This window comes from Chelon labrosus, assembly GCF_963514085.1.
Source record: "Chelon labrosus genome assembly, chromosome: 14".
Lineage (NCBI taxonomy): Eukaryota > Metazoa > Chordata > Actinopteri > Mugiliformes > Mugilidae > Chelon > Chelon labrosus.
The window spans coordinates 16,818,649-16,846,549 of record NC_140347.1 but is presented as its reverse complement, the minus strand read 5'-3'; the positions used below and the strand labels follow the sequence as shown (position 1 = coordinate 16,846,549).

The window sequence follows — 27,901 nt, the reverse complement described above, 5'->3', positions numbered from 1 at the left end:
TCCCTGGAACACTGTGCGGATTTAATGTCTTTTACTGTCTGCATTTTGAACTATAGGTTTTACAAATAAATGTGCTAGACGGCTAAACACGAGGGAGCGCTGATAAAAGGACTGCCGTAAAGAAGTGTGTGATGTTAACTGATTAAAGTTAGGGCATTAATAGTTTGACTGTACACATAGGTCTTTACCAAGTCAGGATTTTTGACAAACTCATGACAGCAGTGAGACGTTTTCACATCCTGGGAGAAAAGACTGATATCAGGAGCCTCTCGAGCCGTGGAAACAGACGTTAATCTGCTATTTCTGCACAGATTTGTGATACAACGTTGTGATTTTTACTGTATGTCACCCTCATGGGGGGTTATTTTTAGATCCTTCTCTTCCATAAAGGTTTCTGGGGAGATCAATCTTCATTGTCATTAAACCACTCTGAACAATACTGCATCTTTAAAATGGTGGGACATGATGACATCGCAATGACATCATGCTTGCTTTACAGGAAGCGAGCGGCCTGGTGTTACAAACGGGATAGCTTTGACCGAATATTTAACGTATTCATAGTGGAGTGGAGAAGGTCATTGGCTGATTAGGGCTAACTCTCTGATCATGGGCTGTCCAGTCACAGTTACAATCAACGTAGCTTTAAAATTATTGCATGAATATTTTAAAATCCAGGAGTGAAGAAAGAAAGACTGCATGTCGATAGGTTTATACTGATAGCTCCTTGATGTTATTTAAGTTTCACAGCTTGTTTTGTAGCATTTATTTAGCATTAAACGTGGGTTTTTACTTTTTTTTTTTTTTAAACAATTAGGGCCCGTAGGTGTTATGGCACCCCCTCCCCTCCCCTGCATGACCCTCAAGTTTTAGCAATCAAAGGGTGTTTTCTTCTGTTTCTGTTGTTACTGGTTGAGACAGGACAGTATTGTCCTAATTTGCATTATTCCCTTGTGTCTCATTCTTTGCTTTCTGATTGGCTCACAACCCCAGGAGGACCTACTATTCATACTCTTATTACCTGTAAGTAAACAACCAATCAACAATCAGCTCACCCAGCTGCTGTTACCTTATTGGGCGAATTATTATTATTATTATTATTAGTGGCTAGTTGTTGTTATTTTTAAAGATGCAGTATACTTTTTTCAAGACGAAAACACATTCTCAGCTCTGACCAACCAGCCAAAGCCATCCTCATTGACGCCTTGCCGGGGTGGGGGTCAGTTCACTTCCATGTCAGTCAGTTTTAATCAGCTTTTAATCAAGATCCATGTTTTTCCAATCATTTTTACCTTCTGAAAACAGAGAATCGTGATGGTTTCTGATCTAAAATCATAAAGACATAAATGAAATAAGTAGCAACGCTGGAATTCATTCAATTCAAGGACTGAACTCATAGTGAATTGACCTCAGCCCCGGTGTCCTCTACATGCTCCAAAGTTGCTCTGAAGCTTACGAAAGGCCAAAGCTCGGCCACAGACCAGATCAAAGCAGGCCAAAGTGGGACGACACGGGCCCCAAGCGTGTTATTTGAAAAAAGAATGCTGCACTTGTGACTTGTAGCTCTTTGTGTGCATGTAGTCATGTTATCATCCATCCGCCCATCAAGTCACAGGTACCATGGTTTAAAAACTCTGCTGCTCGTCCCTCTCCTGTCAGTGGACCTAAACCGGCTCTCTTTGGGACACGTGGCCTCTTGAGTTTATGTAGTTCTAGTGTTGGTTCTCTCTTCTTGGTGTGGGTGCTTCCTTCTCTACTCTGCTACTGGCTGCAGCCAAAAATGGATCCTGCATCGATCATTTGCACTAAAAGACACTCAAACTTCAAACAGAAACTCAGATTAATACTTTTTATTAATATCTATGGACATTCCCCTATAACCGGCCTTTGTCTATAATCACCAAACAAATAAACTAGATGTAATTAACATTAAGGAAGGACTAATACAGCTACTCATGTAGCTTAAAGGCTCCGTAAAATAGAATCAAAATGTCTTTGATGTGATTTATTTCTCTCTGAAGTAGCACAGTTTGGTTTAATGAGATGAGCTTGGATTTTTTAAAAATGACTGTTGGACTTTTTTAGTTACACCCATCAGTGCAGCGCTGTTTAGAAGGAAGTAGGAGCTTTTCCAAGATGTTCGAAGGAAATGGAAAGACAAACTTGCATCTATTTAAATACATTTAACAGGAGATTAGATAAATACAGAAAAAAGTGTATTCCAATTTTATAGGCAGCAATATATGGAGCATCTAATCTGAGATTTTAGGGATTAGACAGGTTCACTCAGTTTTAGTAAATGTCAGTTCACATTTTATTATATTTATTTGTAGTTATATAATTTTAACTTACATAAAATAAGATCCATTCTAGGTCTGGTTTGAGCTTCACCTCTCTCGTCCGCCTCTCCTCCTCCTCCTCCTCCTCTTCTCCTCCCGCACATACAGCATAAACAGTGCCAACAGCATATGGCGGCTTATATAATATATATGTATGTACATATTTCTGTCCTGGTTTTCTGTTTCCTGTTAGATAGCACAATACTTCAACACACAAACAGCTACACCCGGTCAACACTTTAATCTGTGTCTCTACTGAGTGTGTGTGTGTGTGTGTGTGGTGTTAGAGGTGGAGTTGGTGTGTTTGGGGGTCAAGAGGTAAAAGAAACAACAAACGGCATGCTTTCTGTCTGTTTACTGGGAAGAAGTCAGAGCTGTGCATTACATCAGTTTGGCAACAGGCACAAATTCCTTTGTTGTGAATCAGTATAAATGGACCAGTGGTCATCGCTCATGTTTTTTAACCTCACGTCGGAGCTCAAATTACACTGAAGGTGGGTAATTAATCTCTCTGTTGCCCTAACTGATGTACATATATGGCTCTGGGTACATAATGTTCCTGCATGCTCTGTCATGCTCGACAGTTTGAGTCCTCTAAAGATATTTTCCCTGCAGTTTTAACGAGGTACCGGTCTCGTGACAGAGAAGGTTTTCTTCTCTGCGCTGGTGCTTGTTCTTAAAAAGCGTAAAAATTAAAAAGCAGGTATCTCTCGAAATGGATCTTTCCTTAAAAAGTTGTGTCCCACTTTCCCGCATCACTGAACTATGAATGACCTCAAGTCCTGCTACTAACATGATGGTAACAGTGGGCTGGTAAATAGTTTCCCCTGTGCCTCTGTAGATGATAAGTCATTCTCCTACTGTTGTTTTAATGGGATCTTTTGCTGTCGGATGAAAACAAAATATTCTGAATTCTTGTCAATTTTCTTTATTTGTTTTGGTTTGGTCTTTTTAATTTTATCTACAACAATTGTTTCAGACGACTAAAGGCTTTCATCTGACAGCTGGTGATAACAACTTGTTCTTGGTATATATTAGATGCTACTTTCCCTTTGCTCCTATAGCTGGACCTGTTAAATGCTGCAAAATACAAATAGCCTTTCCTACAAATAGTCCTTGCTTGTACTCTCCTCTTTTCTCCTGTATTTTTTTCTTCTCCCTACCTTTCTTCTCTTCTCCTTTCTCTTCCTTGTCAGTTCTAACCTCTGCATCTTGAGTCAGCAGCCCGCAGCCCCAGCCGAAACAAAAGAAATCCACGCAAAAATCAAAACTATACTTGAACATTTGAGACGTCCTCTTTGTGAGGTTGCGGTCTGCAGGCTGGCTGAAGTTGATCGTGTTCGTCGTGGCGCGAGGCCTGACTGTGTCCCTCTCTGCCTCTGACAGGAAACTGGCTAAAAAGCGCAAAGACGCCATCGGGACGACGCGTCAGGAAATGACGCACATGGTGAACGCAATGGATCGCAGCTATGCCGACCAGAGCACCCTGCACGGAGAAGACCCCATGGCTGTGACATTCATGGACTCTCACAACTACAACAACAGATGTAGGTTTATAGCCTCAGTTATTACCATAGGGTAGAGAAATCTGGAGTCTTTTATATTCTGTTTATCTCTATTGCACCTTAACTCATTTAAATCTTATAATCAGTTTTCTCTTCTGTCTACTTGAAGACATTTATAATTGCATGGTTGCATGGATATTCTTACTAACAGCTAGGCTACAGTTGACTGGCTGCAACTACCAGTTATTATCACTATCAATCAATCTTTTTGGAATTACATAAATGAAGATAGTGAAAAAATTTATTTATTTAATGAAATCCTAACATTTCCTGGAAAATGACCCAAATGATGGACTGATTACTGAAATCATTTATTGATTAATGTTCTGTCGATCGACTCTCGGCTCAAGAATTAAATCAGTCTGAACATTTGAAACAAAACCAAGTGACAGCAGACGTGCAGATGTTGATTGCAGATGTGCAAGAGAGAGAAGAAAAAGAAACTGCTGATTCAGAAAATAGCTGGAAAAAAATGGTTTTTTTACCAGAACTTGCGAGCATTCAAGCAATTGCTCTCATCTGTGTCCGAGTAAGTCTGACATGTGGAAAAAGTTCCTCACCATGTTTCCTCCTGCAGTGCCCAACGACCCTCTGGTTCCTACTGCTGTGTTAGGTGAGACACATTTATCACTAATAAACACCCTGTAGTGGTCCACCCATCATCATCATCGCATAGCCCACCGTGCTCGTAGCCCCGGCCTGTACGTCCCTGTGCGTCAGTATTTTTGTCCCCGGTTTTGTGTAAAAATGTCCATAACTGTTGAACATGGTCAAAGGCTCCATTACCGACTGTAATGTCCTGTGCTTTGACTGCTGACATTTATTTTCGTGAGGATGGATGGTTTGGCTCATTTGAAGTTTCTGTACCGCTGCACCAGTAGTTACAATTAGAATTCCCACAAGAAGGGGCAAAAAATATCAAAGTCAAGTTAAAGTAGTGTGATGAATTTTTCCAAACTGTGAGTTCATCTTTTATATTTTTTCGACACTCTCTATGTAAAACATGTCGGGTACTGAAAACCCCAACAGCCAAACACTTCATCTGTCATCCTGTGTTTTCCCGAGCTTCAGTCACTCCCAAATTCCAGCCGCGGCTTGCATCTCCTACTGAGAGTTATTGATATTCACAGTAATTACCATCATTCTCCCTCGGACGGCTCATTATTTCCACGTTTTTGAGTTGTTTTAAGGCATGCCACTTTGTGTCCCAATAAATGACAGGAAGGAAAGGAAAGCTTCGGAGGAGGAAGACAATTTGTCACATTGCCCTTGCAAAACGACTGCAGATTAAATCTCTTACAACTCCGGACCACTTAGTACCTACAGCCCCTTGTCTTTTGCACAAGTTTTCCTCTGCAGTGGAAAAATGGCAACCGTGTTTTTACCTTCTCTAGGGTTGTGTTGTTGTTGATGCTCACAGTCGTCAAAGTTGCACCTTTTGCCAAACTGGGTGCTTCTCCAGCTCCACTGCGATGTGTTTATCTTTAGTTCAGTCGTGACAGTGCAGCACGATGTGGAGCTCTAACACACCCTTAAGGCCTCCACAAACCACAACACCACCAAACTGTGCTAATTAACTGTTCCATAGTCTCTAATTTGGAATGAAGGCTGCAGTTACAACCTGTCTTGGACAATCACTTCACAGAGGAGGAGGAAGTAGCGAATTAAGAGGCGTGTCGGGTCAGGTTTGTTGTTAATTGGCTTGACGAGAGCCTTTAACAATCAGTAATGAGCTAACATGTCCTCAGAGCAGAGGAAAGCATCAGTTGGATGAGATAAACAGTGTCAGTTAATAAACAGCGCTGAAGATGAAATCAGTCGGTTGTGCTGCAACCCTCTGGCCATTATACAACCTGTCATTCTGTATGTTACTACTGTCAACTCGTATTTTTCCGACAACACAGAAATGTTCACCTTGACATTCTGCAGCAGTTTGACCTGGTTACCTGCCAGTGAAGTCCTTTTTAAAATGTACAAGCTTCCAAATAGCTAAGATTATTTCATGGATGCTGTAATCACAACAGCAGACTATTATATCTGAGTCATTGTTTTGTGATCATCTACCGTTTGTTTGTGTCTTGGTGTCATTTCTTTCCACCATCCTACATAAAAACCTTTAGTTTGTGTTTAGATCATAGACTGTATAAAGATGGACGCAGAACAGCTCCTCAAAAGTGAAGCCAAGCAAGTAGAGCTCCCCCTGGTGTCTGGCTACAGTATAGGTCATAAGCTCCACCTCCTCCATGTTAGTGGGTGGGACTTGGGCCAAACTAAAACACTGAAAATATTTTTCCAGGGATGGGTTCTTTAATTTTAGGTAGTTAATATAATGTTGATTCATGTTCAAGTGTAATTTCTTTGGATAATTTTAGTTTTAGTTAGTTATTTGACACTATGGAAACAGGATGTGACATAATGGCGACTACCAGTTGCCATGCCAACCGTTACGTAAAGTGGAGATTTAAAAAAAAAAAAAACATAAGTACAGTGCATAAACCAACATTTGCTTGTAACTGGTGGAGGTAGAGCAGAGCTTAGAGTTAATTAAACCAAAAACGCAAGTGAATCGAAAACACGAGTATTCGCGATATTGATGACCTGAAGTGTGGTCAGGTCATCAGTATTGCGGCTCTGCATGGCTCCACTCTTGGACCGTACTGGGCAGATTCTGAGTCCAAAGTGGTAAGATTGTGCTGCCTGTATCCCCAAAGGAAGTGGGGACGTGTCGTCCATATTTATATACAGTCTATGGTTTAGAGTCTAACTAACTAACACATTCACTTATCCTGCAGTCTGACTAAACCGATTTGCTCTTCTCTATTTCTGCTGCTTTAACCAATAGTTCCAATCACAGGTGAGTGTATATATATTGAGCAAACAAACTGACAATGCTTTGATTTGATGAAAATGATTTCTCTTCTACTGGTAACAACAGAGGCAGCAGAACATAAAGTAATGTTAAGGGACATGCATTAGATTATCTATCTCACCTTAGAGACCCATAAAAACTCTCTATCATTTATTCTAAACTCTTTGTCATTTATTGTTCAGAGCTGATTAGAAAAGTGGGACTATTGTCTTATATTTTGGACACTATAAATCAGTACCTTTTAGGGGTGAAACTATTAGTAAAACAAGAAAAGTAATAGAATTTGTACGTTATAGGATTTGGAAACACCTGAAGTGCCACAATATCATATTTTCACAATGCTTAAATTAAGCAATGTTGTGGTTTATTCCCTTTTTTCCATCTGCAAATTATGTCCCCAAAGGAAAACTTTGTTAACATCTGTTGTGACAAAAAAAGAAAAAGTTCTCAATCTGTTCTTTTCACTGTGATTTTTATTGCTGCCACATGCAGAGTGACATAAAAAAAAGCTGTCATAAACATTGCACGTACCTGACAAACTCCAAGCCCAACTAAAGTAAATAAAAAGCAATCAACAGCACCATCTAGTGGACTGAGAAGAAATTGATTGCATTGATTTGTGGCTTATTTATTAATAAGACACTTGATCTCTGTGTATTGCTCCATTATTGTCCCCCCACCCCCACACACCTAGTAGACAACCTCACCTAATTATCTTTCCTCTTACAGATGAGAACCACAGTGCCTCTGCAGCAGAGAACAGCAGGCTTCTGGACGTTCCTCGGTATCACTGTGAGGGAACCGAGTCTCCTTATCAGACGGGGCAGCTCCACCCGGCCATCAGAGTGGCTGATCTCCTGCAGCACATCAACCTGATGAAAACGTCTGACAGCTACGGCTTCAAGGAGGAATATGAAGTAAGATTGTTAAAATCAGTGCTTTTGTCACTGAGACTGGTCGTATTAAGAGTGGTGGTGATGCAGGCTGTGTCTGGGATATGTTTAATCCTCTGCTGCAGGAGGTGATACGTTTATAATGAATACAAGAACATAAACTTATTATTATTATTATGAAAATCAATGTCTATTTAAAGTTTTGGCTTTACATTAAAATGATGAAATGACTAGTAGGACTAAATTGCTTCTTAATTTGAGAGTACTCTCAGACCTTATTGACTAAACAGGCAAAGAGCCACAAACCTTTTTTTATGGTCCTCTTGTTTAGGTGTCTAATAGGACTCTAAATGCTCATATACCAGTGGAATAACACCAATATAGCAGCAAAACAACAATTCAACTACTTCCCCTCTGCCTGGGGATGTTGTAAAGTAATGTTTGTTTCTGAGAATCCATGACGTGTAATTTTCTTTCCTCCTTTTTTCTCTGCTGTTGGTGATACAGAGCTTCTTCGAGGGCCAGTCGGCCTCCTGGGACGTGGCCAAGAAAGAGCAGAACCGTACCAAGAACCGCTATGGGAACATCATAGCATGTAAGCGAGCCTCTTTTTTTTTATCTGTACTCTTCAGAACATAAGTCAAAAACTAACTGCTTCACAGGAAGAAGGAAAAAAAGAAACAAGGAAGTGAAATGTTCTTTGATTATGTGATGTAGGGAAAATATGAATAGATTTTATTTATTCTCTCAAGTGCCTTAGTCATTAGGATTAGATCATCAGTAACTAAACACATCAACTGTCATCATTCGGAGTCAAATGTTGCTGAATTTTGACAACATCCCCTTTTTCTGTTTAAGCCCCATCTATTGCAGACTCAAAAAAATTGTTTTATATTCACAAGAAAATAGTGGATTCATGTAGGATCACGTCACACTGAAGCTTGTTGTATACTCCACGAGAAGCAAGAAATTTGTTCCGCAAGAACAAGAACAAAGTTCGTTATGGCCAGGTTTATACTTCACAAGAAACTCAAGTGCCGAACTCCGGCACATGCATTGTGGGAGATGCAGGAGACGGACGACAAGAGGCACTGTTCTTACCGTTTTCGGATGTCTGCCAGTCATTTTGACGGCCGTGACCGTCAAATTATGGCGTTCATTCAGCATGATCCCACACACAGTATGCCGATCTCCACCCAGGAGAGATTAGTGGTCACACCGAGAAGCAAGAACAAACTTCTCGCTTCTCGCGGAGTATGTAACAGCCTTTAAGTAAGACTAAGACTGTCTTTCTTTGGCCCGTGTCCTTCTGTTGCTCTCTCCCACACTCTTCTCCACTGTGTCTCTCTCTCTCTCTCTTCAGACGACCACTCAAGGGTTATTCTCCAGCCCATAGAAGACGACCCCTCCTCCGACTACATCAACGCCAACTACATCGATGTAAGTGGAAACGCATCGAATGCTACTATTGGCTCCCAACGAAACCAACGAAACCACACTCCCTCGCTCGTATGTCAGGCCTCTATACCTTTATTGCGTCTACCAGTCATCCATCGTGCTGTTGTGTACATCCAGCCACGCCCGAAAAAAACGCATCATACATACATACATACATATACTACGTGTGTTTTTCTCCAGTGTCAGTCCAGTCCTTTACATCAACTCACCAGTCCACCCTGAATTTATGAGCATATCTTGATGGATTTTCTCAAATTTTTGCAGAAATGTAAGGAACTGAAAGAAATCCTTATAAGAAAATGTGATTTTTTTTTGGCATATTTTGGCAAATAACTCACCATAAAGCCACAATTTAAGTCATTTTCTGTGTGAATATGAAAAAAAAGCTAAGCTAACAAGTGCTACTAGCAGACTTGATAAGATGAGTATTTCACCAAACTGCTCCTGGAAGTCACTGAGAAGAACCTATCCATCTTCTAACTGGTCCACCCATTTATTGAGCTGTTTTCTATCTTTTATCTATTGTTTGTCCATTCCATAACACCATCCATCCATCCATCCATCCATCTATCAGCCACCCGTTCATCTGTCTCCACCTCTCTGCATGTCAATCACTGCTACTCACATTGTGCTTATTTTAATGCTAATAAGCTTATAGCATGCTCTTGTGTTATTATTATTATAATTTACTCTCATTAAAACAATTACGTGCATGCTGTCACAGCTAGAATTAGAGTGAATAGAGTGGACACTCCTTAATTGGCTCCTACAGTTTGGACTCCAGTGACAGCTTCAAGACAACAGCAGAACTTTGTTTCATGCCATCAGGAAGAGTCCTCTCTGTTCAGCCTAATTTGCAGTTTCAGATCATGTTTTTTTTTCTGCATGTCCTGTTCAAACACCCATTGTGTCAATGCAACTTTTTCTTTTCCCTGATTGACACTCACTGACATTGTTGTGCTTTCTTTCTTTCTTTCTTTCTTTCTTCCACTCGTTCTTTCTGCCTGTGGCTTGGGCTGTAGATTTGGCTGTACAGGGATGTAAGTATCACTGTGGATTCGTCCATTCACGCCCCGGCACCTTTTTTCACCTGTGCATTCGTTCATTACGCCCATCCGTATGTGCATTAAACCGCGATCCACTTTTGAGTTGCTGTGGGCTCCGCCGCATGAAAGATTATCACGTCACCTTGCCCTCCCACCACTCCTGTACTCTTGTTTTATGCGTAGTCCCTGTTTTTGTGTCAAGAAAGCGTAATCAGTGGTTGTCATCGCACTAGATACGAACAGCGCTGTGGCAACAATTACAGCTGAAGTCATGTACGAGTGTTAAGAGTAAAAGTTTTCTCAAATTGTGTGATGAGATGACCAGCTTTCCAAACTTTAGGATGAAGAATATGCAGTGCAACTCAATGTGTCACCTAAAAATGACTTTCATTATATTGTCAAAGTAAAGAACAGAGTAGAGCAGTTTAGACGGTTATTATTTTCCTCCGTGGACGTCTCCAACCGTGATAAGAGGTTTTTAGCGCTCTGCTAAAGATGATGCACGTATTTTAAAGTCATACTGAGTGACTGTGCTGTTGTGTTTTTAGGGATACCAGAGGCCAAGTCACTACATCGCTACTCAGGGTAAGATACCATGACACGAGTAAACGCATACAAAAATAATGCACATTCTGAACACGTGATCACGCTTTTTAGCGCTTCGTGTAAAGTCAGTTAAATGCTGTGTGTGTGTGTGTGTCTGTGTTTAGGTCCCGTTCACGAGACTGTGTATGACTTCTGGAGGATGGTGTGGCAGGAACAGTCGGCCTGCATCGTCATGGTAACCAATCTGGTGGAGGTCGGAAGGGTAAGTTGCTCTTTTTGTCTCGTTCTGCCGGGCAGTTCAGCGATGGAAGACACACTACTCAGCGTTTTGCTGTGTTTTCTTTTAGTCCAAATCTTTAAAACAATTTCTAGAATTCAACATTTGACAGTACTGGCGCCGCCTGTATCCCTGGAAAATAGCGTCAGTTTGGCCAATGCAAGGAAGTGGAGACACACTGTCCATATTTATATACAGTCTATGCCACTTATATAAATAAGCAGCATTTTTATGCAAGTAAAACCTTGTGGTGACGTGTTAATTCATTTTAAAATGGCAGACTCTCCAAATTATGTTTTACTATCTTGACCTTTTAAATATGTGGATAACTGAAATTAGCATTATCTTTCCTTAAAGTACGGGAACTGTGATCTCCTTGGCTTCATATCCGTTTTTACTTGACAAGATAAATATCAAAATGTTCAAACCTCTTTGTTGCTCTTTGTTATGCTCAGTATGTTGCAAACATGGCATTTGTTTTCATTTCTACTAATCGGTAGAAATCATCCAAACCTTCAAACTATTTCTTGTATTCAGCATTTGACAATATATTTCCAAGTACTTATACTTAGCATTATATTTAATTGGTAGTATCTTTTCTGCCTGAGCAGCGAAATTCTTATTTTTATGTAAGATAAGGCTGTATCTTCTTGATAAACATTTTTATTACATGTTCTTATTTATTTTTTATTTTTTTACCAGGTTAAGTGCTACAAGTATTGGCCAGATGATGCTGAAGTGTACGGAGACTTCAAGGTGACGTTTGTGGAGGTGGAACCTCTGGCTGAGTATGTGGTTCGCACGTTTACGCTGGAGAGGGTGAGTAGTTTTTTCTTAGTGATGTGACATGTAATCTTTATTTTAATTCACGTAAAGCTGTATCTAAAAATGTTGATGATCTTTACCCAGCGTGGTTTCAACGAGGTGCGGGAAGTCAAGCAGTTCCACTTCACAGGCTGGCCTGATCACGGAGTTCCATATCACGCCACGGGACTACTTTCCTTCATCCGCAGAGTTAAAATCTCCAATCCACCCTCTGCTGGGCCAATTGTGGTCCACTGCAGGTATAGTCTGCCACAAATTTGAAATACACATAGTTTGTCAAATATTTTCTGATTTGTAAAACATCTCTCTCTCTCTCTGCAGCGCCGGAGCAGGACGCACAGGCTGTTTCATCGTCATTGACATCATGTTGGACATGGCGGAGAGAGAAGGCGTGGTGGACATCTACAACTGCGTGAAAGCTCTTCGCTCCAGGAGGATCAACATGGTACAGACTGAGGTGACTGCATTACCCATCCTCCATCTGCATCCTCATCTTAGAGTAGACATAGCAAACACTCACCTTCAGACTCAGCCATCGGCATGGTACGTACAGGCTGAGGTGACCCAATGTGATCATCTATCAGTCATCGAATCATCCATGACGTGAGTGTCACCGTATTGCTCTCAAAACGTAAGGCGTACTCCAAGGAGATATTCATGATGTGGTTTAGGATTCAGAACGAGTTTATATTTACAACTTCCACACTTAAACCATGTCACAAAGAAATACTTTCAGCAAGAATAGGGAATGGACCTTCAGCTCCGACTCAGTGGAATTTACTGGTTAAACATCTGTTTGATAAGGAAAGATTTAAGCAGATGTAGCATAGACACACATAAACATAGGTTAAAGTAGTGGTTTTATAGCTTCCATTAAAATATATATATTCTAGAAAATAGAGGCGACCCTTCTTGCTTTTCATAGAAATAAGCCCCATAGCCATCATATGTAAAACTGAAGCATGAACATGGCACCACACAAGAAAGAGGAGATTTTTAAGCTAATATTCAAGCCTGACTGAACACAACATTGAATAGACTAAACCTAACAAACACCACGCCTTAGTTAATGTGAGGAAGTTTACTGGTTGACAAAAACCGAATTTAATATAGAGATGAGAGGGGTCAAAGAGAAAGAGATGGTCTTCAGATGCCAAGGATTGAGACTCAGGAAGCTTTGACTACTTGTTAAAATGAAATGAAAGAAAATAGGCAAAAATCTAATTGGACCACATGCTTGTGACTCAGAATTTAGCTCCATTCATTCAACTTCATGCTCTAGTTTTCTGCAACAGCTCACGTCATTCATCCTGTAACAAATCACATCCTCTCACCACTCACTGTCTTCGCTGTCTTCACTGAACTGAAGCTGCCGCCATTTTCTCGAAAGATCTGAACGTTTCAGACTCAGAAGTGAAGTCTCGTCATGAGTCGTCATGTCACCCCCCTCCATGCCTTCATCTCCGACCAGTCTTCACTCCCTCGCTCACACTGTCTGTACTCACCTTCATGTGGAGTCGCTATGTGTGTGACAAAGATGTTGTGTTGTTGGCCAAGATCTATAACCAAGACTGAAACGTGTGTCTATAATATATGACATCTATGTGTTTCTTGGATAATATCTCTTCAGGAGCAGTATATATTCATCCATGACGCCATACTAGAGGCTTGTCTATGTGGGGAAACAGCCATACCGGTCTGCGAGTTCAAAGCGGCGTTTTACGAGCTGATCCGCATCGACTCCCAGACCAACTCGTCCCATCTGAAGGATGAGTTCCAGGTAAAAACTGATCCCGTCCTACTTCCGTCCCATCGGTAAGATTTTACGTGTCCTGATCGCTATGAATTCACGTGTCTCTCTGTCTTTCTGCATCCAGACGTTAAACTCAGTGACTCCCCAGCCTCAACCAGAAGACTGCAGCATCGCGTTGTTGCCTAGGAACCAAGATAAGAACCGCTTCATGGACGGCCTCCCCCCCGACCGATGCCTCCCGTTCCTCATTACAATAGACGGAGAGAGCAGCAACTACATCAACGCTGCTCTGATGGATGTAAGTCCATAACGTGGCATATCTGCACACAGTAAGGTTGTGTTATTTTCAACACATCAAGCAAGAGTAGTTTGGGACATTTGGGACATTTGACATGGTGCGTTCTTTTTGGTGTAAGATGCATTTTAGATTTGCACAGTTCGTTAAAAAAAATAAAAAATACAAAAAATATACTCTTGTCCCAAACTGCAGTCAAGATATTTGTTGAAAATGATACAGACATTTAAGAGGATACCCAGAACTGATGATCAAGAGAAACATATGCACATATTTTTGTACAGACGACGCACACACACTCACACACACACACACACACACTCACACACACACAGACTCCCCTCCCTGTTTGTGTGATGCTGTGTTTGTGGTTTTAGCAGCAGAAGGCTAGAGACAAATCCAGGTTCTGAAAAGACCACTAGCTTCTCTGGCCACCACCCAAACATTGCTTACATTGGCGACACACTGCCTCAACGTGTTGCCCTGCGAGTCATGACTGGAAAAAACAAAAAGTCACTGAGTAAGATAGACACTTAAAGGTAAGATAGAGATACCTAGGAGATGGTAAGGGGGTGGGCTGTAGGGATGTATGTATAATATATGCATGGCTTTTCTCCAAAGCTGTTGGAGCACAAAATACTGTAAAACTGATGGCATTCATTGGAGTTTTAGAAGTTTCCATTTCCAGTTTAGTTACTTACCTTTGGCCTCTCTCTAACCTGTCAGCTGTCAGAAGAGTTCCAGGTAATGGGATTTTCACTTCAAATCTCCAATACTGGATTTGTTTCATGGCTTCAGTGTTGTTCTGCCACCGGGTTCATGTTTACCAAAAGCCATTCACACCGTGCCCCCCCCCACAACCCCCACCCACTTTAGATCCCCTCCCCCACAACCCCCACCCACTTTAGATCCCCTCCCCCCCACCCCATGAATACAGTGCCTTCGGCCTCCAAAGTCATTCTGTGTCGCATATTTGGCTGCGCATTTTCCATTGAAGACGGCTCAGTTCCCATTCAGTTCAGTCAGTTCATTTAGTCGGTAGGAACCAGACACGTGTGCTGTGAACTAACTGAACATGAAGTTAATCGACCTCATGAAACCTAGATGTTCTTGTATGTATAGTTGTACCTGCATGCTCCTGACCCTCACAGTTACCAGGCCCGCTGCATGATCACCCCGACCACACATCACCTTTTAAGTGTGCTCGTTCTGTCATGTCTCATGTTTCCTTTGTGAGCGACGTGGCTCCTCTTTGCGGATGAAAGGCCTGATAATCGGTTTTGTCGTCTCGTCTCTGCAGAGCTACAGACAGCCCGCCGCCTTCATCGTTACCCAGCATCCTTTGCCCAACACCGTCAAAGACTTCTGGCGTCTGGTTTACGACTACGGGTGTACCAGTCTGGTGATGCTGAATGAGATCGACCTGGCTCAGGTACTTCACTTCTTCTACCACACAGCATCAATAAACACAGTAGTGTAACTTCTAATGATTGGATTATACTTATCTTATATCTATATACAGTGACAGCAATCCAAAGGAGGAAAATAAATCACATCTACCAGTTGTATAGAGGAGAGTGCTAACATAGTACTTATTAGTATAACTATAAATACAATGCTTAAGTTTATATGGTAAAATTAATTGATCTATTGAATTTACTGCCACATGCATCTCTGCAGCACCTGGTCACGATTAACCAGATCTCTGTGTTTTGAGCACTTCCTGTTTTCCTGTTATTTCAGATGTCCTCACTTCCCCCATTGTGGTTGCTGCCACCTGATTGTTAGCCCCGCCCTAATGTAGCTCACCTGTGTGTCGTTGTTCCCCTTGTATTTAGCTTCAGTGTTTCCTTCCCACTTTGCCAGTTCGCCTTTGTACTTCATGTCGGTAACAAGGAACTGGTTGAGGAGCACTTAAAAAGCACGACTCAGGACACAGATGGTTGATAGAAAGTCTTAGCTTAAAAAAAAAAAAACAAGTCCAGAAAAGCACGAAGCACTCTAGGAACAGACTAGAATATTTCTCACATGATGTACAAAGATGAACTTGCAAAGTGACCAGGTGCCACAGAGCTGGATGTGTCAATCCCTGACTCGCCGTGAACACAGCAATCCCCTCTATAATCTAAGGAGGAAGCACATGTGTGATAAAAGGCTAATATTGAATTAAAATGACACTTACTCCAGTACCATCATCACATCAAGTCACCGTACCAGTCTTGTCTTCAGCTCACCAAACACTAAAATGGACCTTTTCCCAGCAGACAAGCACAGGTGTAACATATAACCTTAACCATGGCTGAGGTCAATTCAGTTTCTCGTTAACCTGTCAATCAGCTGGCACGCACAGACACCAGGTTTCAGGAAAGGGCTCTCTAATGCAGCCATTGTTGCTGATATCAGTGTTGGTGTGCTTCTGTTGCTATGATCTGGCAAAATGTCTGCCACCAGTCGCCTGATACTATGTTCACATTACGACAAAGTTGCGTGGTTAGTTGCATTGTTTTCAAGTTGCTGTTGACATTATGTCAGCGTCCATTTAAAAGTGGACTGAATGAACAAACAGAGCCGAGGCTTATTTAAGGTACTGTGGGACATAGACACTGCAACCTACCCAGGTAGCCTAATGCCAGCGGGAGCCATTTATGTTTGTGCGCTCGTCAGTCTGTCTCGCTCTGTAAAAACACCACCCAAACGCTAGGCGGTGCTGTGTCTTTTTTGCTAGTTGGGTTCATTTTTGTCTCTACTTCCTGCCTCACTTTCCACTTCTGCTTCACTTTCTACAATGGCAACTGAAACTTTAGAAATGTGAATGTTTGTATCTCCGAACCTCCTCAGTTAATCCTCGATGTGTTCCGTCTTTATTGATCCCAAACAATCAATCCAAAAATTGCGGCGATAGAGAAGCAGCTGGATACTAAATCGGAAACACGCTACTACCAAGCGGACCAATCACAGCTCTTGTGCTCTGTGTTACTGTGGCGTGTAGTTACATTTCTGGGGAGGTTCTGTTTTTATCTTCATATCACTTGCTTCCATTGAAATAGAATTGTCGTCTGTTGCTTTTGAACTCACTCACCGTAAACCCCATCAGGGCCAAGGATTTGCTGCTTCCAGAGTGAAAACTAGATTTCTTGATAGCAGATATAACATCTAAGACTTCCTGCTCTGTGCCCCAGCTCCTTGTTTGCAGTCAAACAAGTTGAGATGTGAGGTAAAGTCAGGAGATGAGATCCTTGACCTTTGACATTCAGTTAACGATTTAAAACTACTATTACTACCTGTGACATTTTGATGCGTCTTACTTGACGTCAGGGTGTGACAGAGCTGTCTGCTTCTTTTGCTCACCAAAACACATGGAATCACGTTTACCTGCAAATGCTGCTCAATCATGATTGGTCAATACTACTCAGACTACAAACTGAGACCAGAAATCTACAGGTACCGAGGTCTGGACCTGCACTGTCTACATGTGAACAAATGAAGAACAAATGATAATAACAGCAGGGCTTAGAATTGAGTCTTTGTACTTCTCTCCAGCATTGTGTTTCTGTTCCAACATGTCGTCGTGAACTCTGTACCTGCCTCTTCTCAGGGTTGTCCTCAGTACTGGCCAGAGGAGGGCATGCTGCGTTACGGCCCCGTCCAGGTGGAATGTATGTCCTGCTCCATGGACTGTGACGTTATCAGCAGACTCTTCAGAGTCTGCAACCTCACCAGGGTTAGTCCACAGACTCATCACTATAAACTCGTATGAATAACTCTGCTTCTCTGATGTTAGTTCTTTGGACTGAGGTTAAGACAGTGCTGCTGTATGTCTGAATCATTTCTTCTGCTGTTCGATCTTTCAGCCTCAGGAAGGCTACTTGATGGTTCGTCAGTTCCAGTACCTGGGGTGGGCGGGGCACAGAGAGGTCCCCGCCTCCAAACGCTCCTTCCTCAAACTGATCCTCCAGGTGGACCAGTGGCAGCGTGAGGGAGAGGAGGGAGAGGGAAGAACCATCGTTCACTGCCTGTGAGTGTTTGTTAAGAGGAATAGTAAAAGCAGTTATCCTGGCACCATCTGGTCATAAACACAAGAAGTGTTAATGACACATCTACTGACAAAGTGAGGGGGGGGTTTTTGTGGCAAAAACCAGTAGCGAAATATTAAATTGTACTTTTTGTCGTTCTGTGTTTGTTTGCAGAAACGGAGGTGGGCGTAGCGGGGTGTTCTGTGCCAGCAGCATCGTGTGTGAGATGGCCAAGAGGCAGAGCGTGGTGGACGTGTTCCACGCCGTGAAGACCTTGAGGAACAGCAAACCCAACATGGTGGACACTCCGGTGAGTTCACCTCAGATTACACGTTTAACAGGTCGAGTGTAAAGTTGTAGAATTAAATGTTTCGTGCTCAAATATATAAATATATATAAAATGAAACAAGCCGTGAGCATGCAGATATTGAGCCTAGCATCTGTTTGTCTCTACAGGAACAGTATCGGTTCTGCTACGACCTGGCACTGGAGTTCATTGAATCCTCTTAAGCAAAGGAAAGAAGAAGAGGAGGAGGAGGAGGAGGAGGAAGAGGAAGAGCCGGAGAACATCTGTTCACTTCACATGTGTTTGATCCTTTGCTTTCGCTTGGTCCCGACTCCCCTCTGTGGTGGCCGTTCTGTAGCATCCACTCTGCGTCCCGACTCAAACGGCGCTCCTTGTAACGGTGTCGTCAAACAAAGGGAAACGTTTAGACTTTAAACAGGAAGTGCAGCAGCGGAGGAGGAGATGTTACTCCTTTCACTCCTCCCTTATGCTTATTGTACAGCTCTTTGAGTGCCAGCGGGCCCCTGTATGTTTCGGGCCCCATTTAAACGTTTTAGCCTGTCACCCTCCATGGACTCGACGCTTCGTGCTGTTCCAGCTGCAGTACTCAGTGTGGCCTGTAGATGTCTCCCCCTCCCCCCTTTGCAAGCTGCGACCACAGCTTTCGGTAAAACTGCGAGTTTTTCCAGCGGCCTCGCGTCCCCGCTTTCACGCCACAGTAATCTAACAGTGTTGGGCATCTCATCATGGTGATGTTTGAATATTTGCAGCAAGTACTTTTGTACAAGAATCTTACAAGCCCGGCCAATCTCTGTGAACGCTTCTGTTTCTGCTCCACGCATCCTCATGTTATTCTTCATTTCAGTGAACTTTATTATGTGTTTGAGAACTTGACTGCCATTTAAACCCAGCGGATTGTCAGACTACAGAATAGAGACTATACGTCAAAGAAAGAAGGCTGACAATGGAACAGAACAAAACAGGAAGTTTACATCATGAGTGTTAGGCTTTTTTTTTATAATGAAGTGGCAACTTGAAAAAATGTTATGTAGGATTTTCACTAAAAAAAAAAAAGTGTATGATGTATCATTGTTTTTATTTTCAGCAGTCAGCGTTTGCTTTTTGTAGTATCATGTATCAATCTACTGGATAGACGTTTTCTTTGTGCCCCACATTCACTCCCCCCTCCCTCCACTCACCTAATCATGTGTATGTCAGGGCTGGGCCCAATGCACTTTCAATTCAGCCAATTCATAAATGGAATATTTTTTTTCATGCAGATTTGGAAAAAGAGAAAACCCCTTAATCTTAAAAAAAATAGTTTCATCTTAAAATAAATAAATAAATTAATTAATTTCCATTTACGGCTTGAGTGGACTTGGAAGTGAACTGACCCCAGGCTTCATCCCTATCCGTGCACTGGCGGCCGACACTTTTCTCTTTGTTTTTGATATTATTATTATGATTTTGTAGCCGACGTTTCTTCATAAGCCAAAGACTTTGTGTAAATATGTCTATATGGATAAAGCACATTGTTTGTATTTATTGTTTGTTTACTTGCATTGCTTGTAAGAACAATCATTCTTCATTCCATGTTTACTCTACCACCAGCGTTTCTTAAACGGCGAAGGGCGTTAGCATGATTTAATGAGCCCGCGATGAGTCCCAGTCAGAGACCACACCTGCTCAGTTTGGGTCCACGAAGAAGAGTTTAAGAACCCCTGATTGAAGCTGTATATTAAAGCTTTAGAAGTAGTTTTTCAGTATTTAGGTGGAACTCAGTAGTACCGTCTTTGTTTTCACTTCCTGTGACGTTACTGTGGTTTATTTGTGTAACAGCCCGTTGCTCCGTTTGTGGTCAGGAGAGCATCGGAGCGTTTATGTGCACAGAGTATTTTGGATAACGGCTCGTATCCCTCTCGACGTCTCATCCGGGATAGGCTGTTCCTCTCCACTTCCTTGCTCGCCGGCATCCCTGAAAAACACACACAGGGTGGCGTGCAGGACGGTGACACAGAAACATTTATCGTGCCTAGTCATTTTAAATCTGCTTGTTGATAACGAGCATTTTAAACAGAATCTTCGATCGCGGCCGGAGCTCTTTGCTGAACGCGTTCTCGTGGACAATCGATATTCTGAACACCTTTTTTGGACCCGCCGTGTTTTATTCATCACGAATGCTTCTTTGTGGGGTTTCACGTACGAGCTTTCCAGACGTGTTTCTGTTTGTGCAAAAAAAAAAAAACGGATTTAAAAGAAAAAAAAGAACCTTTATTGTAAATATAACGCTTCACTTGGATGGAGCAAGAGCAGCCCTACTCTTAATGATGTTAATGTAAATACACTATCATGAGTACTATAAAAAAAAAAGGCTCTGCTGTTGGATGAACAGTGGAGATTTAGAAGATGGATGCAATGTCAGAACATTAGTTCTGTTGTAGATAAAAAAATAAATAAAGTCACAGATTGTAGTCCTGCAGAATTCAACTTCAAATATCGACAGATGGTGTTTAAAGTTTTCACTCATTGCAGAGCTTCTTTCTGTTTGTGGAACTTTTAGTTTTTATTTGTCCAGATTTCTGGTCTGGCTCAAAGAAGGGAGAGAAAAATTCAGGAGGCCTATATTAATCCAGTCGTACACTATATTCAGAGATGACGGGGGAATGCCAGTCGGACTAAACAGATGGCCGCCTCGCATGAGAGTGAAGATTGTGTTAGCAGAAAGCGAATACAGTATGTAAACCGTCTAAACTACACACTTCACGGGAAGATGCTCGCATTCCCACTTTCATAAATCTGAAGTCATTGACCTGACGAAGCGAGAGGCCAGTCTGACTATAGAGTTGATATTCATGGTTCATAATTATTCTTGTCTGTAATGTTTGGCTTCTTTGCTGTAATAAAAACCACTTCTTTAATTAATGCCGTCGAGAGTGTTCTGTTGTTGGCTTACACCAATCAGGCATGACATTAAAACCACTGACAGGAGAAGTGATAATACAATAAATAAAAAACATAAGGAAACACTTTATGTCACTTTTAAAGATGATTGATGACCTTGAACTAATGAACCCGGTCAAGGGATGTGTGGTAGGGTGTGGGGGTGTGGGGGCGGGGGTTAGGAGGGGGGCGTGGAAATGCAGTGTGGCAGTAGGCGAAAGGGGCGGGGAGATAGGAGGATACCAGAAATGACTGTATTTAGTGTAAAAGGATAAGTCGATGGAGGTCAAAGGCAAGCATATGCAAGGCTGGATTAAGAATTCAGAGGCCCCTGGGTCAGACTCTTATAGGCCCTCACACGCGCGCACACACACACACACACACACACACACACAGCTGATCAGCCATGGAGCTGCCACCACACACACAGTTTTTCCTTCTTTGTTTACAAACCTGAAAATAAAAGTAAGTTGGTCAACATGTGAAAGGTCTGGGGTGGAGTCAACAACAACAGAGAAGTATTTTGCCTCCTAAATTTCCTCTGCAGTAATCTGTCTAGTTTTATCTCCCATGACATCAATAAACTCCTCGCAAATCATTGATGACAAGTAAGACACACTTCCCCCGGCCTTTCTGCCCATATGCCCAGCCAAAAATGGATCAAACTGAGCAATCAGTTCCAATATACAGAGAAAATTTCCATTATGAGATGACCCCAGCAACTCACAATCTCCTCTAAATGAAAGCCCTCTCTCCCCCAGAAACTTTATGACAGCAACAACTCTTTTGAGGACTTCTCTCCAGTATTGCCCATATGGTATTGCCTTGCTGCTTCCATTTCTGTTGCCATTGAAACATCAACAGTCCCGATGCCCCTCCCCCTGTGAAGTAAGGATAACATGGAAGCCTTATGCTCTTCACTCCTCTCGTGGTCCCCGATGCGTTCTGAATGTTTCCAGTCACTAAATCCCTCAATAAACTGATGATGCAGCTTAGAGAAAAGTTTGCAGGCAAAACAGTAAATATTTCCGTTTGTCCATTTGGCAAACAGCAATACCTTAAGTCATTATTAAAGTGGCGACTTTTACCTCCAATAGTTCTATCCCTTGCAGAAGCTGGGTAGGTCGACCTGCAATTGTGAAATTCTGCAGCGCCTCTCTGAATAAGAACTGTCTTTATTTTATCGCTGCTTGTCTCTCCACAATGCTGGATCCTTGGTTGTCTCGAACCACTCAGCGGGATCACCCACTGGGGTCATCCTCGGTATCACCGGCCTCACCGCGTCCGTCAGCCGGGCCCTCCAGGCTTGGTTGAAGGTGCGGGTGATGCCGCCGATGGACAGACTGTCACTGTCTCGGTCGAGGCACCCCGCTGTGGGTGAGCCGGTGAAGTGGAGGCATCTGCCGGGTGGCTGTCCCGCTCTTCATTGTCGCTGATGTTGCGGTTAGATGTGGTGAAAAAGCTGGAGATATTAGGGATGTTCTGTCGGACTTGTGCTTGTCGTTTATCCCGCTCCTGTTTTACTTTTAATTTAGAGGCTCCACTCTCCCGGCGCTTTAACTTCATTTCTATGTTGCCCCTTTTTAAATTGTACAATCTACAACTGTGTAGATTCAAATTTCGCGGTCATCCATTTTTTTCAACTGTCATCTGTGTGTAGCCTACGTGTTTTTGCCTGGACAAAGACAGCAAAACAAACAGTAATATTTTTATTTGCAAATAATTCGGGTAGGCTATAAATTTATAACTCATCACACACTTAATGCGATCTACTCAAAAAAAAAAAAAAAAAAAAACTATGTGACGGAGGCCTCTCGAAGCTCGAGGCCCCCGGGCTGCGTTTCAGTGCTTCGTGCTTCAGTCTGAGACAGATTTAAAAAATAAAAATGAGCAAGAGAGCGTTCACGTCCATGATCATTAGTGAGACGCCTGTGAGCGTCCTTCAGGAAGCCTTAGTGTGGAAGGCACCGAGAAAATTGATGGTGTTAAAACGTAGATTTCAGCAGCCGCAGGATGGTGGTGGTGGTCAAAGGTCATGTTTAGGAACACATATAGACAGTTAATCTCCTCAACCCTTCTATGGAAGAGACCCTCCCGTCATAAATACATTTTCGGGTTTCAGTAGACAAAGTCTTGTATAAAACTGTAGGCCACCGAGCGTCAGACGTGCATTTCATCTTGCTGCGGTGTGAAACTATCAGCTATTTGAAAGCCTCCCAGGAACCATAGCCGCCAAACATCTTGTGGTGTTGACTATTTGAAAGCCTCCAAAAAAAAAAAGCACATCAGAGCGTAAGTCACGTCTATCGATTTATCATCCGTTAATTCTGTTGATTAGACCTAACATAGCCTCCCAAATTTGTTTTTCAGACACTGAGAAATATTTTTTGAAAGCAGCGATAATGGATTCTTGTCCGTAACCCCTTTAAAACCTAAATGTTTAAATACATATTTTAGTGATACGGTAAAGGGATAACATAAGGCCCTTTCTTCCAGACACTGAAAAAAGAGGTAGCAGGACCCATCTTACCCCATAATTGTCACACTGGACACTCCGGAGAGCGAGGTGATTGCCAGTAAGAACATTTTATCAATGATGTTTTATTTTTTTTAATTTTTATTTACAATGTGAGTGATTAAAGTAAGTGATGTTTCTAACATTTGATTTGGAAAGGTGAAGAAGAGGATGACAGCTCCAGCATTTGCCTTACCCCATAAACCCTAGACCATCAGAGTTGTATGTCTTAATTATGAATGACAATGACCAAGGGGAAATTTGGTTCCGCAGTCAGTTCTTCAGTTATTTCATGCAGAAATTGAATCTTTATGAGAAATCCCTCAACAACATCTTGATCAGCCGCACTCGCAAACTTTACCTCCATTAAACGATTTACAGCATTTAGAGAATTTAAATGAGGCCCTTGCTCGCCTTGAACCTTCCGATCTACAGCATCTTGAGAATGTTAACGGAGCTCTCGAGAGTTTAAGAGGACCTCCTATCAGTCACCCGTCCCCCGAGCATGTACCTCCGCCCTCCGAAGCACGTGCCGATCTTCCATCCAATGAGTCGTTACCCGGACCGTCTACTAGCTGCCTATCTGCAGCACCTGCCGCTCAGAGGGGCGCGGGTCAAAATCCTGAATCCCCCAGGGTGATTTCCAGAGACAAATTTAACAACGCTGAAATACGACAATTTCTAAATTTTCCCTCTCTCAGTCCTGTGCCTGATTATGCAGAGTTTTACTGTAACGTGATGGGTTCTGTCCAAGAATCGTTAGAAAGAGCTCTATCATATGCCAGACAGGAAGATGTGGTGCAGTTCGAATTAAGGGGGGAAAGACTTCTAAACAACGTCTCTGTCATTGCTGCTGACGACAGTGATATAGATCTAAATGAATTTCAGAATCTTCTTGACAGATTAGTGCAATCAAACATGTCCATTATGACGGATGAGACGCTGGAATTAGTCGTGCAGGTAGTACGTAGTCCTCGAGGGGGTGTTAAAAGAAAGTTACAAAGCATTCTGATGGAAAAAAGCACATTGCTTACATATAGTCTTTAATCCTACAGCCGAGGCCACTGTACAAGCTAGAGTGTTAAAGAATTGGGCAGGGTTATCACACGACACTCCTGTGACGTTTAATGACATTATTAACTTTCAACAGGCTTTAGACTGTAAAATCGTCGTCTTCTTCAGAGCAGAAGGTGAGCGAGTCCTCTCTAAGTTTCAAATGTGTGAAGGATTGCACCCTATAACCCTCTACCTCCTCCTCTATAGAAACCACTACTACGGTATTACCAGCCTGAAAACATTCCTGGGTACGCCTCACATTTGCCGTTATTGTCACACAGGTTATGCTCAGTTATGGAAGCACCACTGCTCTGGCCACTGTTCTGTATGCTTTACATCAGATTGTACAAAAAACGAAGTAAAACGAAGTAAAACGGATCAAATGTTCTGACTCCAATATGACGTGCCGATCCAACGCCTGTTATGTAAAGCATAAAGTGCCTTACCACCGCCCTATGGCGGGTAAAGTCGCCAGCAATTGCCAGACAGTTAAAAAGTGTAATACTTGCAAAGCGGTGTATTACAACGCGATCGACGGCACCACCCAGCACAGATTTAGAGTTAAATCATGCTCCGTGTGCTCCGTAAAGGAACCGGCCGAAGACCATTAAGACTGACTATTCAAAACAGGTAGTGTTTTATGACTTTGAAACACACAAATCAGGTGAACACATAGCCTTTTACATCAGTACATGCTACTAGGTGAGAAATGTATTCTTTGTGTTAAGCATGGGTGTTTCCCTTCCGAGAAACCAGTGGGTTGGGTAACTAGCCGCCCACTCCCGATGCGGTCTTTCCCTGCTGTCAGCCAGACTTTCCTGACTGTCCTTCAGTCTTCCCTGGACTCCAACTGCCCTGTTCACAGTAGTCACTGGGTTACCAGATCTTCACTTCTGGTAACCCAGGCACGTCTCCCTGTCACCCCCTGCAGCATAGCTGCTACTCCCTGCAGCTGTTGTTGGGGTTAGTTGTTTTTTCCCCAGCTCCTATCCTTCCTCCTCAGCCAGAATTAAAGCTTAATTTAAGATAGAGAAGGGTTTTCACTATGATGAATGCAAAGTGCTAAATACCAGAGAACATGCAAACTCCACTGTGCCCCTGTTAAGGTTTTGTCCGGGGATGGTAGGACCCAAGTGCAGGACAAGTGCAGAGAGTGAGTGAGGAGGCAGGCGTCGGCAAAATCTAAGTTTAATAAATAAAAATGAAACAAAAGGCGCTGCTGGAACAGCAGGAAATCCAAAGGCAAATCAAAAACTCTCAAAAGACAAAAAATGCAGCATAAGACTCGAGACAAAAAAACAGGGAGCACTAGAGACACATGGGGTGGCAAAAACACAGAAGAGCAAAAAACACTAGAGACACACAGAGTCAAAAACCATGGGGACACACCAGACTCCAGCCACAGACTGAGACTCAACTGAGTTGTCGTCTGCTAACGTTACTAGCTAGGTACTACTAGCTACTGCTAGCTGTTTGTTTTGTCAGCACTTCGACTTCCACTTAACGTTAGCTCGCTAGTAATCGCTAGCCGGTTATTATTATTATTTTTGTTATTAATGTTCATCATTTGAGATCCAACTTACCGTATCAACTTCAGCCATCTCTTCTTCTCTTTTTCGTCAAGAATTGGTCATAAGAGATCGTTTTGTTCACGTCGTTTCTGTTATTGCAACACGGGACACAGCACTGCACCATTTTAATGCCGTTGTAGTCCAGTTTGACAGAGCACCGTAACCGTAACCCATTGCCTTCACTACTAAAAGCAAAATTCTCAGTAAGGGAGTCAAGTTCCCATCTATGACATTATCTGGAACTATACCCAATATGTACAATGCTAGATCCAGAGTAAAATCAATACCCCACACATGTTTTATTTCCTTTTGAATATCGTTCCAAAAATCTGCAATCTTTGGGCAGTCCCAAAATATATGGGTAAAGTCTCCCACCAACCCACAACCCCTTCAACACATCTCAGAAGTATTACTGTACCTTGAGGTGATAGATGGAGTGACAAAATACCTCATTTTGATCTTCCAATCAAACTCCCTCCATGTTGGGTCACTAGTTACCTTATGTCCTGCTTTGAATGTTTCTTCCCATTGTTCATCTGTTATTATAATATTTGCTTCCAATTCCCATTTTTCTTTGACATCCAAATTATTGTTGTTAGATTCCTGTTGTAGTACCTTGTACAATTTTGATATAATCCCTTTCTTTGTCTCTCCCTTTGTATATGCTGTTAATAATAATTCTCGCTTTGATGGGGGTCTACAAATATTCTCCCACTCCTTATGTGTCTGGAGGCAATGCCGTAGTTGTAGGAACTTGTAAAAATCATGGGGGGGGGGGGTAAATTAAATTCATGTGCTAACTGTTGGAATGACTTTAAGGTTAGTCCCCTGAACACTTGTGCAATATATTTTAACCCCTGGTGTGTCCATCTCTTATATCCTGCATCCATCATGGATGGCAAAAAAATCAGGGTTTGTGGAAATTCTGGTAGCTCTACATATGGAGTTTGACAGTTTTAAGTTCCTACGTACCATTGACCTCATTGTCCCCCGGATCCAAACATTGCCCACCTTCACCAGTAGTACCTAGCAGAGGAGAAAAGCCACCTTCGTCCCCAAAGCCATCCTCCTCCTCAACTCCTCCCCACACTCTCTCTCTCTCTCTCTCTGACTCTTCTCCAACTCACACACAACCATAGTACAGTCAACCTCCCCCTGCCCCACACCCCCATACTCACATACCAGAGACACTTGGCTGTTTTTGGTTATTACTCATTTTATTTATTATCCATTCTACCTCGGCTATAACTTGTAAATACATATTCCCTGTAACTACTGTGTACTGTTTACATTTGCACTTTAGTCACTTTACTTATACAGTCTGTTTACATTCTCCATGGATATTTTGGATAGTCATAACATTTATGGCATGGTAACTTGTATATACTTTGTACTTTGTATCTGTTGTGTTTCATTTTTTTTTGCACCTTAAATGTCTGTACTTGCACGTTAAGCTGCTCACTTGTGCCTTAAATTGCCCCCCGGGGACAAATAAAGTTTTCTGAATCTGAATCTGAATCTGAATTTTTACTATTATTTTATCCACTTGAAACCATACAGTAGTCTAGAGCAATCAAACTTAAATTTGCTATACAATCCTATTTTTCTAACTCCAGTTAACTCCACGCAAGTCCAAAGTGCGTGTATAGTTTTGGTT

General features: G+C 42.2%; 1 protein-coding gene across 2 annotated transcripts in view; it reads left to right on the top strand.

Annotated features, from left to right (window-relative positions):
- Window positions 1-21,080, top strand: part of ptprk (protein tyrosine phosphatase receptor type K) — a 109,524-nt gene extending 88,444 nt beyond the window's left edge. Inside the window, exons 21-37 of one of the 2 annotated variants that reach the window (XM_084560813.1) lie at window positions 991-1,020; window positions 3,723-3,883; window positions 7,500-7,687; window positions 8,171-8,258; window positions 9,027-9,103; window positions 10,716-10,752; window positions 10,878-10,975; window positions 11,693-11,809; window positions 11,900-12,054; window positions 12,137-12,272; window positions 13,446-13,595; window positions 13,693-13,866; window positions 15,164-15,295; window positions 17,459-17,584; window positions 17,715-17,878; window positions 18,051-18,186; window positions 18,333-21,080. In XM_084560813.1, coding sequence (XP_084416939.1) covers window positions 991-1,020; window positions 3,723-3,883; window positions 7,500-7,687; window positions 8,171-8,258; window positions 9,027-9,103; window positions 10,716-10,752; window positions 10,878-10,975; window positions 11,693-11,809; window positions 11,900-12,054; window positions 12,137-12,272; window positions 13,446-13,595; window positions 13,693-13,866; window positions 15,164-15,295; window positions 17,459-17,584; window positions 17,715-17,878; window positions 18,051-18,186; window positions 18,333-18,386 — 2,023 coding nt within the window. In that variant the 3' untranslated portion in view covers window positions 18,387-21,080. The remainder of the gene's footprint in view (window positions 1-990; window positions 1,021-3,722; window positions 3,884-7,499; window positions 7,688-8,170; window positions 8,259-9,026; window positions 9,104-10,715; window positions 10,753-10,877; window positions 10,976-11,692; window positions 11,810-11,899; window positions 12,055-12,136; window positions 12,273-13,445; window positions 13,596-13,692; window positions 13,867-15,163; window positions 15,296-17,458; window positions 17,585-17,714; window positions 17,879-18,050; window positions 18,187-18,332) is intronic. The other variant, XM_084560814.1, reaches the window with a different exon arrangement.
- Window positions 21,081-27,901: the final 6,821 nt, after the last annotated feature.